We start from the raw sequence: 17,059 nt of genomic DNA, 5'->3' as shown, positions 1-17,059 counted from the left end.
TGGTCCAGGACTACATCTAGGATTTTGTCATCGTCACTTAATATTGGAACTTTTTGGACTTTACATCTCCATTTATCATACTTAGCGCAACTTAATTTACAAAGGTCCGAGATACTGTTGTGGATAAGTTTAAAGCCGGATTTGGATACAAAAAGATTTCCCGAAGCTTTAAACATCCCAAGGAGCACTGTGTAAGCGAAAATATTGAAATGGGAGTATCAGACCACTGCAAATCTATGAAGACCTGGCCGTCCCTCTAAACTTTTAGCTTATACAAGGTGAAGAATGATCAGAGATGCAGCCAAGAGGCCCATGATCACTCTGGATGAACTGCAGAGATCTACAGCTGAGGTGGGAGACTCTGTCCACAGGACAACAATCAGTCGTATACTGCACAAATTTGGCCTTTATGGAAGAGTGGCAAGAAGAAAGCCATTTCTTAAAGATATCCATAAAAAGTGTCATTTAAAGTATGCCACAAGCCACCTGGGAGACACACCAAACATGTGGAAGAAGGTGCTCTGGTCAGATGAAACCAAAAGCGAACTTTTTGGCAACAATGCAAAACGTTATGTTTGGCGTAAAAGCAACACAGCTCATCAACCTGAACACACCATCCCCACTGTCAAACATGGTGGTGGCAGCATCATGGTTTGGGCCTGCTTTTCTTCAGCATGGACAGGGAAGAGGGTTAAAATTGATGGATAGATGGATGGAGCCAAATACAGGACCATTCTGGAAGAAACCCTGATGGAATCTGCAAAAGACCTGAGACTGGGACAGAGATTTGTCTTCCAACAAGACAATGATCCAAAACCTAAAGCAAAATCTACAATGGAATGGTTCACAAATAAACATATCCAGGTGTTAGAATGGCCAAGTCAAAGTCCAGACCTGAATCCAATCGAGAATCTGTGGAAAGAACTGAAAACTGCTGTTCACAAACGCTCTCCATCCAACTTCACTGAGCTCGAGCTGTTTTGCAAGGAGGAATGGGCAAAAATTTCAGTCTCTCGATGTGCCAAACTGATAGAGACCTACCCCAAGTGACTTACAGCTGTAATCGCAGCAAAAAGTGGCGCTACAAAGTATTAACTTAAGGGGGCTCAATAAAAAACTGAAAAATTGGGCGTGCAAAATTAGTTTGTTAAAGTTTGAAATATCCAATAAATTTTGTTTCACTTCACGATTGTATCCCACTTGTTGATTCTTCACCAAAAAAAACTGAATTTTTGTAAAATCTTACCGTAAAATTCCTTTCTCAGAGTCCGACAGTCGCCGCCACCTCTAAGTCATCACTATTGGGTATTGACTTCCGCTCCGCAGGAGTAGCTAGGCATAAGACTTAGTCAAAAGAACAAAGCATTTAGCATAGACACACCCATGAGGGCTGTCCCACTGGTCAAAACCCCCCTGCAGTGATCCCTCCCAACTCAGTTTGGTAGAATAGCAGAAGGTGTACAGGAAAAAACCCCAAAAGAGGGGCGGGGCGGCGACTGTCGGAGGACTCAGAGAAAGGAATTTTACGGTAAGATTTTACAAAAATTCAGTTTTCTCTTACGTCCTCTGACAGTCGCCGCCACCTCTAAGTCAACACTATTGGGATGTTCCAAAGCAGAGTAGACATGAGGGGTGGGAGACGCAACCGCAGAAAAGGCAACGCAGTACCCACATCAGAGAAAGGAACCTTACACGCACAGTAAGAGAACCTTCTGGGCAATAGAAAAGGCTCAACAGGAGCAACAACCCAGGAAAACAAATATCCAGGGGATAAACACCCCAACAGCCAGGGACCCACAAAACAACAAGGGTCCCCTATGGCACAGCCGCACTGAGAACTTTGCGGCCAAAGGAGGCATCTGCTGATGCCAGAACATCCACCTTATAGAATTTGGAAAAGGTGGGCACCGACGACCAAGTCGCAGCCTTGCACACCTGGGCCACCAAGGCCTGATGCCGGTAGGCCCAGGACGTACTCAATGATCTGGTAGAGTGCGCCTTAGCAGGGAAAGGTGGAACCCGTTCCTTCAAAGCATAGGCCTGTTCAATGGTCTGTCTGATCCATTTAGCAATGGTTGCCGCAGACGCGGCCATGCCCTTCCGAGGTCCCCCAGGAAGGACAAAGAGGGAATCCGATTTCCACAAGGATTCAGTGGACGACAGGTAAACCTTGATCGCCTGACAACATCCAAGGAATGCAATGCAACCTCCTTAGGATGCTTGGGCTTCACACAGAGGGAAGGCAAAACAATGTCCTCATTAAGGTGAAAATCAAAAGAAAAAAAGATTAGAAGGCTGAGACTGAAAGCCCCAGCACAGGGAAGCCGACTACTCCTGACGCTAGGCAGAGACAAACTGAGTTGGGAGGGATCACTGCAGGGGGGTATTGACCAGCGGGACAGCCCCCATGGGTGTGTCCATGCTAAATGCTTTGTTCTTTTGACTAAGTCTTATGCCTAGCTACTCCTGCGGAGCAGAAGTCAATACCCAATAGTGATGACTTAGAGGTGACGGCGACTGTCGGAGGACGTAAGAGAAATTACAGTTTTATATCTTTTATGTTTGAAGCCTGAAATGTGGCAAAAGGTCGCAAAGTTCAAGGGGGCCGAATACTTTCGCAAGGCACTGTATCTATTGGCTAATAAAAAAAAAACGACCAAGTCGAAACGCTGCAAAAACGCGTATGAAAACGTGCCAAAGTTGATCATAAAAACGCAGCTAAATCGCTCATAAAAATACACAAAGACGATACGCTCAGGGGAGGGGGGGGTGACCAAAGGTGATACGAGTAGGAGAGGAGTGCAGGGGGTATGACTATGAGCAGTATGTGCAGAAGAGAAGTGCAGAGAGTACAATTTTTCCTCCACCACATGCCCCCTCCCCTGATTTCTCTGTCAATATCGATGGCATTACTATCAGCCCACCCCTTCATGCCAAGGTCTTAGGTGTTGTCCTGGACTCTGAACTCTCCTTCAAACCCTACATCCAATCGCTGTCCAAATCTTGCCGCCTCAGCCTCCGCAACATAAATACGCCCCTTTCTAACCAAAGACACAACAAAACTCCTAGTTCACTCCCTGGTCATCTCGAGCCTCGACTACTGCAATTCCCTTCTCGTTGGCATACCTCTACACAGGCTATCCCCCCTTCAATCCATCATGAATTCTGCCGCCAGACTCATCCACCTTACCAAATCGCTCAGTGTCCGCTGCTCCTCTCTGTTAAGCCCTCCACTGGCTTCAGCTCACCCAACAAATTAAATTCAAAATACTTATAACATCTTACAAAGCAATCCACAGCTTAGCCCCAAGCTACATCACCAGCCTTCTCTCAAAATACCAACCTAATCGCTCTCCTCATTCCTCTCAACACTGCCTGCTCTCTAGCCCCCTCGTCACCTCCTCCCATGCTCGCCTCCAGGACTTTTCCAGAGCCTCTCCAATCCTATGGAACTCCTTACCCTTATCTGTCTGATTATCTCCTACTCTATTAGCTTTTAGGCGATCTCTGAAAATCCTCCTTTTCAGAGAAGTCTATCCTACCAACACCTAACAAATGTACCTCCATTTTCTCCATCAACCCATCCCCCACGGTTATTGCTTTTGTTTCACTTGACCCTCCCTTCTAGATTGTAAGCTCTAACGAGCAAGGCCCTCTACTTCCTCCTGTTTTGAACTGTTTTGTAACTGTATTGTCTTCCCTCACATTGTAAAGCGGTGTGCAAACTGTTGGCGCTATATACAGGTCCTTTTCAAAAAATTAGCATATTGTGATAAAGTTCATTATTTTCTGTAATGTACTGATAAACATTAGACTTTCATATATTTGAGATTCATTACACACAACTGAAGTAGTGCAAGCCTTTTATTGTTTTAATATTGATGATTTTAGCATACAGCTCATGAAAACCCCAAATTCCTATCTCAAAAAATTAGCATATCATGAAAAGGTTCTCTAAACGAGCTATTAACCTAATCATCTGAATCAACTAATTAACTCTAAACACCTGCAAAAGATTCCTGAGGCTTTTAAAAAGGGGCCGAGATATATCCCGGGTAACTATAGGCCGGTCAGCCTAACATCAGTAGTCTGCAAAATTTTGGAGGGGATGATAAGGGACCACATACAAGACTTTAGTAATGAAAATGGTATTATAAGTAGAAATCAGCATGGATTCATGAAAAATCGTTCGTGCCAAACCAATCTGTTAACCTTCTACGATGAAGTGAGCTGCCACCTAGATAAAGGTAAGCCTGTGGATGTGGTGTATCTGGACTTCGCAAAGGCCTTTGACACCGTTCCTCACAAACGCTTACTGTACAAACTAAGGAAGGTAGGTATGGATCATAAGGTGAGTACCTGGATAGAGACCTGGCTCCAGGGGAGAGTCCAGAGGGTGGTGATTAATGGGGAGTACTCGGATTGGGCGGGTGTGGAAAGTGGGGTCCCCCAGGGTTCTGTCCTGGGACCAATCCTGTTTAATTTATTCATAAATGATCTAGAGGAGGGGATATCTAGTACAATCTCAGTATTTGCAGATGATACTAAATTAGGCATGCCAATATCTTCTATGCAGGATGTGGAAATCTTGCAAGCAGACCTGAACAAAATAACGGGGTGGGCAACCACATGGCAGATGAGGTTTAATGTAGAAAAATGTAAAGTAATGCACTTGGGTGCCAGAAACCAGAAAGCAAGCTATTCACTAGGGGGTGAACCTCTGGGTGAGTCTAGGATGGAAAAGGACTTGGGGGTACTGGTAGACAACAGGCTTGGCAGTGGCATGCAATGCCAAGCCGCCGCAAGCAAAGCCAACAGAATACTGGGATGTATAAAAAGGGGGATTCACTCCAGAAATAAAGAGATTATTCTCCCGCTCTACAAGACTCTGGTCCGGCCACATCTGGAGTATGCTGTCCAGTTCTGGGCACCGGTCCGCAGGAAGGATGTGCTGGAACTGGAGAAAGTCCAGAGGAGGGCAACAAAAATAATTAGGGGAATGGAGGACATCGGCTATGAGGAAAGACTACAAGCACTGAACCTATTCTCTCTGGAGAAGAGACGATTGAGGGGGGATATGATATCAATGTACAAATACTGTACTGGCGACCCTAGCATAAGGAACAAACTATTCAGAGAAAGGGAATACAATAAGACACGTGGCCACTCACTAAAACTTGAGGAAAGGCGGTTTAACCTTAAAGTGCGTAAGGGGTTCTTCACTGTAAGAGCGGTAAGGATGTGGAATTCTCTTCCACAAGCAGTCGTATCAGCGGGGAGCATAGATAGTTTCAAAAAACTATTAGATGTACACCTTAAAGACCACAACATACAGGGGTACACAATGTACGGTTAAAAGCAAACACACACGCATCATGGGTTGAACTGGATGGACTTGTGTCTTTTTTCAACCTCACTAACTATGTAACTATGTAACTATGTAACTCCCAGCCTGGTTCATTACTCAAAACCGCAATCATGGGTAAAACTGCCGACCTGACTGCTGTCCAGAAGGCCATCATTGACACCCTCAAGCAAGAGGGTAAGACACAGAAAGACATTTCTGAACGAATAGGCTGTTCCCAGAGTGCTGTATCAAGGCACCTAAGCGGGAAGTCTGTGGGAAGGAAAAAGTGTGGCAGAAAACGCTGCACAAGGAGAAGAGGTGACCGGACCCTGAGGAAGATTGTGGAGAAGGACCGATTCCAGACCTTGGGGGACCTGCGGAAGCAGTGGACTTAGTCTGGAGTAGAAACATCTAGAGCCACCGTGTACAGGCGTGTGCAGGAAATGGGCTACAGGTGCCGCATTCCCCAGGTCAAGCCACTTTTGAACCAGAAACAGCGGCAGAAGCGCCTGACCTGGGCTACAGAGAAGCAGCACTGGACTGTTGCTCAGTGGTCCAAAGTACTTTTTTCGGATGAAAGCAAATTTTGCATGTCATTCGGAAATCAAGGTGCCAGAGTCTGGAGGAAGACTGGGGAGAGGGAAATGCCAAAATGCCTGAAGTCCAGTGTCAAGTACCCACAGTCAGTGATGGTCTGGGGTGCCATGTCAGCTGCTGGTGTTGGTCCACTGTGTTTCATCAAGGGCAGGGTCAATGCAGCTATCAGGAGATTTTGGAGCACTTCATGCTTCCATCTGCTGAAAATCTTTATGGAGATGAAAATTTCATTTTTCAGCATGACCTGGCACCTGCTCACAGTGCCAAAACCACTGGTAAATGGTTTACTGACCATGGTATTACTGTGCTCAATTGGCCTGCCACCTCTCCTGACCTGAACCCCATAGAGCATCTGTGGGATGTTGTGAAGAGAAAGTTGAGAGACGCAAGACCCAATACTCTGGATGAGCTCAAGGCCGCTATCGAAGCATCCTGGGCCTCCATAACACCTCAGCAGTGCCACAGGCTGATTGCCTCCATGCCACGCCGCATTGAAGCAGTCATTTCTGCAAAAGGAGTCCCGACCAAGTATTGAGTGCATAACTGAACATCATTTTTTGAAGGTTGACTTTTTTTGTATTAAAAACACTTTTATTGGTCGGATGAAATATGCTAATTTTTTGAGATAGGAATTTTGGGTTTTCATGAGCTGTATGCCAAAATCATCAATATTAAAACAATAAAAGGCTTGCACTACTTCAGTAGTGTGTAATGAATCTAAAATATATTAAAGTCTAATGTTTATCAGTACATTACAGAAAATAATGAACTTTATCACAATATGCTAATTTTTGGAAAAGGACCTGTAAATCCTGTATAATAATAATAATAATAAATACAATGATGGGAAATATGTGCAGAAGAGAAGTATTTGCTGGGCAAGAGTGTGGGTGAAGCGTGTGCAGGAAAAAGTACAGGTATGACAGACAGTGTTTGCAGAAGAGGAGAGAAGAGAGTATGATGGAAGGCAGTATGTGCTTATAGAAGAATTCACAAGGTATTAGGCGAAAGTTATCTTGTTTTGGACTCAAATTAAGGCATCTGAAGGACCAAAAAAAAAATCTTTTAATCCTTATATTCTGTTAACTTTAAAGTTAGACACTAGGAGTGCTTTAGAACATTATCCCTGGCATGCTGGTGTTACTGTAGGAAGGGAGCACAAGCAATTTAGAGTTTGCTTTTTCTAGGCACGCATCAACCCAAGGGACTGCCAGTGCTACGGTAAAAGAATTTGCAGTATTTTTTTTTTTTTTTAGGACAACTGACAGGTTCATAAAGAAAGTACAAAGACAGCATTAGGAACTTTTTAGAAAATCTAACCCTTTCTTATTCTATTCCCAAAAAATGGCTGTTTTCTATGAATACATTAAGCCCTGCTGTATAGTATTAGAATTAGCATACATAGCAGGTAGCTAAAATGTCACTTTCTGAAGTATACCATATAAATCCTCTATTGAAACTCTAAAATAAAATACAAAGTAGTCCAGTAAGGGTAGAATAAAGATGAACTTTATACAGTAATTAAGGTTTTTCTCCATTTAGGTGTACAAATTCTTTAATAAATAGTATTTCTACTCACTCAACCTCCATGTTCAGCAGTTCCACAAGGGCATTAAACGCCCCCGCTTCCAACAAAAGAAAGAGGTTATGTCGCTGCCAGGTCTGGACCTCAGCTTCACAGCTACACTCCCCAAAAGTACCTACAAATATATTTAATGTAACAGTATCAATAGAATTAATAACAGATGAGGGGATGAAAAACACATTTAGACACTTCAATAACCACTGTGCTTACCTTGTGCTAGATATAGCAAAGCCCGGCCCACCTTTAGTCGTTTTTCCCTGGCTGTGACTTCCAGTGCATCAAGAAGTCGCATAGTGTAAGTACGTTGTTGGGACACATCTAGCTCTATCCATTTTTTATCGGGTACTTGAAAAGACAATAGGCAAAAATAGCATATTCAGAGATGTTGAAACCAACTAAATATTGCACACAAAATCCAAAATGTATCCTAATTTTAGCATAACTCTAAAAGATACAAACGGTTAGGCTCCATTCACACCTGAGCATATTATTTTCAGACAGGTTTTTTTTGGGGGGGGGCTTTTTCAGGTGTTTTTTTCTGGCTTTTTTAGGAGTTTTTTTTGCAGGTGTTTGGAGGCAGGCATTGACATCTAACAAAAACGCTTGTAATCTGCCAAAAAAGAAGCTCATGTACTTTTTTGAGCTTCAGGTGTTTTCCTTCAGGCCAGAAAACACTCAGATGTGAACAGGGGCCATTGAAATGAATGGGCTTTTGCTTGTTGGGCGTTTTGAAACTACAGAGATGAGTGTTTTACGAGCTGAAATACACTCAGGTGTGAACAAGGCCTTAAAACCGCCCAGGGTAAAGACCCTAAGGGCTCATTCACACCTGAGCATATAGTTTTCAGGAGTTTTTTGGGCTTTTTTATTTATTGTTTTATTATTTTTTCTTTTAGCTTTTTCAGGCTTTTTTCGCAGGTGTTTGGAGGCAGGCATTGACATCTAACAAAAACGCTTGTAATCTGCCAAAAAAACAAGCTCAGGTACTTTTTTGAGCTTCAGGCATTTTGCTTCAGGCCACAAAACACTCAGATGTGAACTAGGGCCATTGAAGTGAATGGGATTTTGCTTGTTGGGCGTTTTGAGACTTCAGAGATGAGCTTTTTATGAGCTAAAATACGCTCAGGTAGGAACAGGGCCTAATAAGATTTACATCAGGCCTAGGTTGTGCTACTTTCTAAGCAGATGGACTCTACCTCAGATTTTGACACTTGGCTAGGAGGCTAAGGGTTGTTGATTGTAGATCGTGTCTCTTGGAGCGGCTGCTAAAACCAGTAAGGACATCCATAGAAAACCTAAAGCTGGATACACACTATACAATTTTCTTGAGATTTTTCCTTTATATTTACCAAAACCCTATAATATGAGGTCAAACCTAAACACCTTCAAATGTTATGCAATCAGGTAAATCTAAAGGAAATCAAACAACAAAAGTTGTATAGAGTGTATCCAGATTTACTCTGCTGCTGGAGGCTAGAAGTTTTTTGTTTGCTTATGGATGTAACCAATGAAGGAAGATTTTCTGTTCTTGTTCTGAAGAATATGAGTAAGCAACATTTGCACAGACACTGCTTGTGGACCAACCTGTCTGTGTAATTATTCAAGTATACTTGAACTTTTATATTAGGATCTGTGTCATTTAAAACCAAAGTCACACCACACAATAAAGTGGACCTGAACTCAAAGTAAAGATTTGCTATATTAGAAAGGATATCTAGAATTGATAACTGTGCCTAAACAGTGCCCTGAAAGATTTAGAATTTGTCTTGAATTCTTTCTGAAAAATAGCAGTACACTTTATGTGCCTACTGTGTATCTCAAGCACGGTTGTCTGTGACTGCTGGGTCTTACTGTTCTCCTTGCTGGAGGCAAAGCTGTAGGAAACCATCTCCCTACTTTATTGTGTGTGCGCTGCTAAGGCTGGTTGATGGTAATGGAGCCAAAGATGAGAGATGAAAGGGTTACAAATCGAGATGGCTGGAATTGCTGCTACCACCAGTAGGCTCAACCTCAAACCTAAATAAAGAGTATAATAATGTGAATGTGCTATTCAGAATATAACAAGGATTGAATTGAAAGAAATGTGATCTAAAACAAAACTAGTGAAAGGATAATTTCATATTAAAAACCATATAAAAGTGATGAATGCATAAATATCATCAATAACACAACATGTACATCTTTTTAAATAAGCTGGTGATCCATATCAATCAAAAAATAATTGGAAAAAAAAAAAAAAAAAATAACAAAAGTCAGTGAATAGTTTGTGACATATGGACATTCTAATAATTCTTCTGTGCTGTAGGGTGCTCAGAAAAGCCACCTCCCCCGTGTATCCACCTGTGAGTGCAATGCGCACACAACTTAAGCACATAAAATATGTGCAGAATAAGATCCACATGAGGAGGGAAGCCGATATCCTAGAATCACAATTGCCTCTCTCAGTCCTTAGGGGGAAGCAATAACTTCACAGTGTGAGGGTGAATAGTTGGAAAACGGCGCTACCTAACGCATGTACAAAGATGCGGGTGAAGAGGAAAAAAGTGCTTAGTGCGTACAAAGTGTCACATATAGATAATTGCGTAAGTGGGTCAATATATATAAAATTCAAGCCAAAACAATAGATATATAAATAGACAAGTAGTAAATATGAGGTATGGTAAAAACGTATGATAAAAAATGTATATTGAATTAATAATATAGTGATTTCCAATAGGTGCTGCTGAATAAATAATAATTAATAAAATTGCTAAATAGGTGAATGATGTGGAATAAATAATGCTGAATAAATAATGCTGGGTAAAATAACGCTGAATGTATTGGTTATAAATCGATCATGAATCATAGGAGCAGTGAGGATACTAATTGTATACCTTTTGGGATGTAGTTCTCCAATTCAAACACTAGGTGTCACACTTACCCTAAAACCACAGATGTTAAGTATATGAGCCAAAAGACAGGATGTAGGTAAGATCCTCAAACCTGTCTGCTGACGGTCCCTTCGGACCAAAAAGATCCCATCTGGGTACAAAAGGGAAAAAAGAGAGAAGAGCTACTCAGTGTGATAAGTGAAGATCGGGTATACAATGTGATAGTAGCGACTCACGCTTGGGTAGTAGATGCAGCAGATCCCTTCAGATATTGGCAGTCTGCACCGAGGAAGCTTCTGCGTTCCAAGCCTGGGCGAGCTGCGGACCGGAAGTGACATGGGTTTCCGCTCTACGTACGTTTCGTCATAGGACGTCTACGGGGAGCGGTACCCGTCAGTCGACCTCGTCGTCCAGAAATAGCCAGAGTCATCCCATCAGCCAATCATTCGCCCTGATACACACCTGAGGATGATTGTTGGATAATGGAAGAACAGTGGAGTGTACAGGCTTATTATGGGATGTCTCTCTAGGCTATAGTAATCATCATATTAGATCATGCTGCCATCTAGTGGATCCATTTTAAATTGCAAGGGTATTAAAAAATTATTTTATTAGGAACGAATATGTGTAAAAATTTCTTAAAAATTATATGTGTAAGAAGAGGTGTGAAAATAGAAATAAAGTTAAAAATGGGCATCAGACATTTTTTTTAAATTATTTTTAATAAGAAAAAAAGAAGTGATGGAAAAGTGATTTGTGAAAAATAGAGTGCCCAAAGGACATTAGTGATAAGGTGGCCACAAAAATTATATTATATTGAAGAAAAATAATATTTAGTGCTTGCGTCGAAATATATGTGTGTGTGTGTGAGTGTATCCAAATAAAAATTGGTAAAAAGAATAGATGAATAGCATTAGTGAAGTGAAATGAAAAATGTGTATAGAAATACACCCGTGAAATATTTATCGCTATAATAAAATGTAGAAAGAGAAAATAAGGAGATAAAAAAATCCTCGTGATCTGAGGTTAATATAACAATCCAACTGCTTGGAAATAGCGTGTCCAATTTCATTCCGAGGTGACAACAAAGGTCCATACATGGGGGAAATATAATAATTGTTCCTTGAAAAACTTGGAATGTGGAGTGATGTTGGATGAGAAGGTCAAAAAAAGAAGAAATAATATAAAAATAGAAATGAAGTAGATGTCGTATATAAGATAATAAATCAATTGATGCGTTGACTTCCATATCTCTTCAGAGATGGTAATCTTGATAATAATGTAGGATTGGTGTTTGAGCGAAAAAAATTTCAAAAGGTTAAAAACAATTAAGAAGCGCTAGACAGTCACTTAGCAGATAGGAGGAGATCCTCAACATCAAAGATGGTATAATAATATTACCCAGATGTTGGATGAGGAGGTTAAAAAAGGATGTTGGATGAGAAGGCTAAAAAATCCGCATAAAAATTGATGTAAAATCCATAAAAAGTAGGAAGGCGTATCAAAAAGGAAGAAGGCGTTTGGAAACAGGCTAAAAAATATAAAAAACATATGTAAGAGCATATGTAAAAAATATATATATATATATATAAAGACTAAAAATAGCTCGTAGAAAATATCACATAAAAAAATCACATAAAAAATATCATATCAAATGTCAGTAAAAAGGGAAGTAAAACAAGAGGTAAAAAACAAAAGATGTTAATTTTGGTAGGTAAAATCCAAAAGGAATAAAAATATGAGTTATGTGTCTGTGATAAAACAATTTAAATCAATGTCGGCATTTAATCCCTCGGGACGGAGAGAGCGCATTAGGAAAATCCATTTCGTTTCATTCTTTGATACCATTCTTCTTTTGTTGCTGCCTCTCCAATCGTTTTTTATTTTATCAATTCCATAAAAAATCATTCCTGTTGGATTCTGTGCATGGACCTCTTTAAAATGTCTTGATAAGGTGTGTTTTTCAAACCCTTTTTTGATGTTCTTTATGTGTTCTCTAATTCTTACGAAGAGGGGTCGTGTGGTTCTTCTGACATATTGCAAATTGCAAGGGCATTCCACCACATATGTGACATGTGTACTCGTACATGTGATGGTGTCTTTAATTTTATACTCTGTACCCGTGACATTGGATTTAAAGCTTTTTGTTGTTTTCTGTTGTTTCCTGTTGTTTCTACATGGGAGACATTTCTGACATCGGAAGAAACCATTGATGGCTGTAGGTAGTAAGATCTTTTTGGGTGGATTAATTACATTATGCACAATTTTATCTCTTAGGGTAGGAGCTCGTTTATATCTTACTGAGTGACTTTGTCACTACAACCTAGCAGCAAAGGATATTTTTAAGTATATGAACTCCAGAGCAGTAAATATAGAGGAAATTTTTGACCAGGAGACCATTATACAAAGGCAAGACATGGAAGGATCTTTTAAGGAGTTAAAACAGAATATGGAAAAACAATTGAGGGTCTGGTGGGACATTGCCACACTGGAAAAATACACCAAGGAAGGTATAGCACCCAGGAGGCTTAGATGGGACATATCCCCCAATGACCACATTACAGATCCTGATCTCCTGGAACAATGGTATGGTTTCTTTAATAGAAGTGAAAAAGAACTGCTGACTATAATAATCAAGAGGAGGCAATATAAACTCAAAAAGATTTTAAGCACAATTATACAAATTAGGGAACAACTGGCGCCTTATTCTGAAACCAATGAGTATAAAAATAAAGAAAAAGCGTTGCAAGAAGCTGTACAAAAATAAGACAAAACTATACAAGCTAAAAAACAGAAAAAATATAAGAGGGATATTCTAGACTATAGAAACAACACAGTCTATAAATGGCAATCCGACGAGTTATATAATGGTTTGGGCACTAGTGTGGACCCTGTCCACTTAGTATCAAGGGAACCGTCTGAAATTGAGGATGAGGAGGATGATACATGGATGGAGGTCACTACTCCTGTGACCCCTAGGACTCCCAGAACACCAGGAAATTTGGGAAGACCACCTTATGAACAGACTACAGAACCAAGACCACCAAGAAATGGCCCACAACCGAATGTACATTATGATAGAACGCCTACTCATAACCAATATTGGGTTGATACCTATAATAGGTTTTCCCCTCTCGACTATCACAATGAGGAACAATACGAATACAGAGAACCATTTACCAGAAGGGATTTTTTTCCGAGAGGGAACAGAGGCAGACCCCCAAGAAATTTTGGAGGCCCACAAAGAAATCCAAATTTTTGGGACAACCAGAGGAACAACTAGAGACCACCACCCCCGAGACGCGATCATCCATGTATTCCAATACATGGAGGAGGACACAGACCACAGAGGGGACGCAACATGAACTGGAGGGACAATGGAAGGAGACCCTACCAGGAGAGAGACTGGGACCCACCCAGGACACAAGGAGGATACCATCCATACAGACCGCAACAGGAGAGAGATGGGGATCCACCCAGAACACAGGGAGGTTACCACCCATACAGGAGGGAAGAGAACAACGTGTTTAGGGAACAAGAAAGAAACGTAAACCGAGAGGAAAACGAGGGGGGAAAAAGAAAAAGAAGAAGATGTTTTTAGGAAAAGGAATTTTTAATCTCAGCACAGTCACTTTCGATGAGGATGAACTGAAACTCTTGGATCTCGGCCTCAAATATGCGCCTAACAAAAATTTGGACAAATTCGAGGCATACATAGATCTCCAAAAATATATCCGCAAGCTCAACATTAAGAAATGTTTTGCCCTTAAGAAAGAAAAGAATACAAACACGAAAAATGAGGAATTTAAACACACAACTCTAAGAAACAAATCAATATTCAACCCCAAAAACACACAGAATGAAAACCTAGAGGTTTTCAAAAGAATGGTAGAACAAGAAATAAGAGATTTAAAGATACGGAACAGGAAAGAGGAGGAAACCTGGAATACCATCAAAAAACTGGAAAAGAGGAAGGGAATTGTGATAAGACCAGCGGATAAAGGAGGAGGCCTGGTTATATTGGACAAGAAGGAATATGAGGAAGAAATGGAAAGGCTCCTCAAGGAAGAAAACACATATAAAAAACTCACAGGAGATCCAAAAGAGAAAATTTGAGAAGGCTTTAGATACATATATAAAGAAAGGGAAGGAAAGGAATATTTTAAATAAAAAGGAGGCCCAATATTTGAAGCTGGAAGCAGCAAGGACCCCGGTTATATATTACCTCCCCAAAATACACAAAAATGAAACAAAGCCACCGGGACGTCCAATTGTAAGTGCAATAAACTCAGTCCACTCCAGATTAGGGGAATACCTGGATAAATTTATCCAACCACTAGTACCCCAGGGTAAATCATATCTCAGAGACGGCAAACAGTTGTTACATGAACTAGAACATCTCGAGGTAACGGATGATGACATCCTGGTTACTATTGACGTTAATTCTCTGTACACCAATATAATACAAAAGGATGGCTTAGATGCTGTGGAGTGGGCGCTGAGTAATTTTACTGATTTTAAACAGGCACAATTGCACTTTATTTTAGAGGGACTTAAAATGGCTATGGATTCGAATTATTTTTGGTACAAGGGACAATATTTTGTACAAACAAAGGGAGTAGCCATGGGGGCCAGATATGCCCCCAGTGTGGCCAATATTTTTATGCAAAAGTGGGAGGAGGAGCAAGTTTTTAGTGTAGATAGACCTTTTTTAAAATTTTATCGAAGATATATTGATGATATAATTTTAATATGGCGAGGTACCCCAGAATCATTACAAGTTTTCTTCGATGAGATTAGTGATAATGGATATGGAATCACGTTCATGGGCAACTGGGACCTCAATAAAATCGCTTATCTAGATCTGGAGCTCTTTAAAAAGAATGGCAAGTTACAAAGTAAAACCTTCTTCAAAAAAACTGACAAAAATGGGTACATACCTACACTCAGTTGCCGCCACCAACGATGGCTAGGCAATATACCCAAAGGCCAACTACTGCGAATTAGGAGGAATTGTAGTGATATACAAGACTTCGACAATCAGGCAGATATTTTAATAACCAGATTCTTAGAAAAGGGCTACAAGAAGAAGGAACTTGAACATATCAAACAGTTGGTCAGGAAAATGAAAAGAGAAGACTTAATCACAGAAAATAACAATAGAAAGAAAAATAACGGTAACAGCTTTGAGTATGCATTTATCACAGGCTTCAACAAACAACACAAAGATATGGAAAAAATTATCAGAAAACACTGGCCTATTCTCAGAGCAGATAAAACCCTCAAGCAAATCTTGCTCACGAAACCGTCATTCATCTACTGCCGAGCTCCTACCCTAAGAGATAAAATTGTGCATAATGTAATTAATCCACCCAAAAATATCTTACTACCTACAGCCATCAATGGTTTCTTCCGATGTCAGAAATGTCTCCCATGTAGAAACAACAGGAAACAACAGAAAACAACAGAAAAAAACAAAAAGCTTTAAATCCAATGTCACAGGTACAGAGTATAAAATTAAAGACACCATCACATGTACGAGTACACATGTCACATATGTGGTGGAATGCCCTTGCAAATTGCAATGTGTCGGAAGAACCACACGACCCCTCTTCGTAAGAATTAGAGAACACATAAAGAACATCAAAAAAGGGTTTGAAAAACACACCTTATCAAGACATTTTAAAGAGGTCCATGCACAGAATCCAACAGGAATGATTTTTTATGGAATTGATAAAATAAAAAACGATTGGAGAGGCAGCAACAAAAGAAGAATGGTAAGAATGAAACAAAATGGATTGTCCGAATGCGCTCTCTCCGTCCCGAGGGATTAAATGCCGACATTGATTTAAATTGTTTTATCACAGACACATAACTCATATTTTTATTCCTTTTGGATTTTACCTACCAAAATTAACCGCTTTTGTTTTTTACCTCTTGTTTTACTTCCCTTTTTACTGACATTTTATATGATATTTTTTATGTGATTTTTTTATGTGATATTTTCTACGAGCTATTTTTAGTCTTTATATATATATTTTTTACATATGCTCTTACATATGTTTTTTATATTTTTTAGCCTGTTTCCACACGCCTTCTTCCTTTTTGATACGCCTTCCTACTTTTTATGGATTTTACATCAATTTTTATGCAGATTTTTTTAGCCTTCTCATCCAACATCCTTTTTTAGCCTCCTCATCCAACATCTGGGTAATATTATTATACTATCTTTGATATTGAGGATCTCCTCCTATCTGCTAAGTGACTGTCTAGCGCTTCTTAATTGTTTTTAACCTTTTGAAATTTTTTTCGCTCAAACACCAATCCTACATTATTATCAAGATTACCATCTCTGAAGAGATATGGAAGTCAACGCATCAATTGATTTATTATCTTATTATCTTATATACGACATCTACTTCCATTTCTATTTTTATATTATTTCTTCTTTTTTTTTACCTTCTCATCCAACATCACTCCACATTCCAAGTTTTTCAAGTTACAATTATTATATTTCCCCCATGTATGGACCTTTGTTGTCACCTCAGAATGAAATTGGACACGCTATTTCCAAGCAGTTGGATTGTTTTATTAACCTCAGATCACGAGGATTTTTTTATCTCCTTAATTTCTCTTTCCACATTTTATTATAGCCATAAA

General features: G+C 40.1%; 1 protein-coding gene across 2 annotated transcripts in view; it reads right to left on the bottom strand.

Moving 5' to 3' along the window:
• Window positions 1-17,059, bottom strand: part of STRIP1 (striatin interacting protein 1) — a 652,163-nt gene that overhangs the window by 416,291 nt on the left and 218,813 nt on the right. For both annotated transcript variants that reach the window (XM_082245809.1, XM_082245810.1), the window contains exons 4-5: window positions 7,740-7,874; window positions 7,524-7,644 (exon numbers count right to left, since the gene is read on the bottom strand). In XM_082245809.1, the coding sequence (XP_082101935.1) occupies window positions 7,524-7,644; window positions 7,740-7,874 (256 nt within the window). The remainder of the gene's footprint in view (window positions 1-7,523; window positions 7,645-7,739; window positions 7,875-17,059) is intronic.

Source organism: Pelophylax lessonae (assembly GCF_965119305.1).
Source record: "Pelophylax lessonae genome assembly, chromosome: 2".
Lineage (NCBI taxonomy): Eukaryota > Metazoa > Chordata > Amphibia > Anura > Ranidae > Pelophylax > Pelophylax lessonae.
Note: the sequence above shows the minus strand (reverse complement) of the source record. Positions and strands in the feature narration are given on the sequence as shown.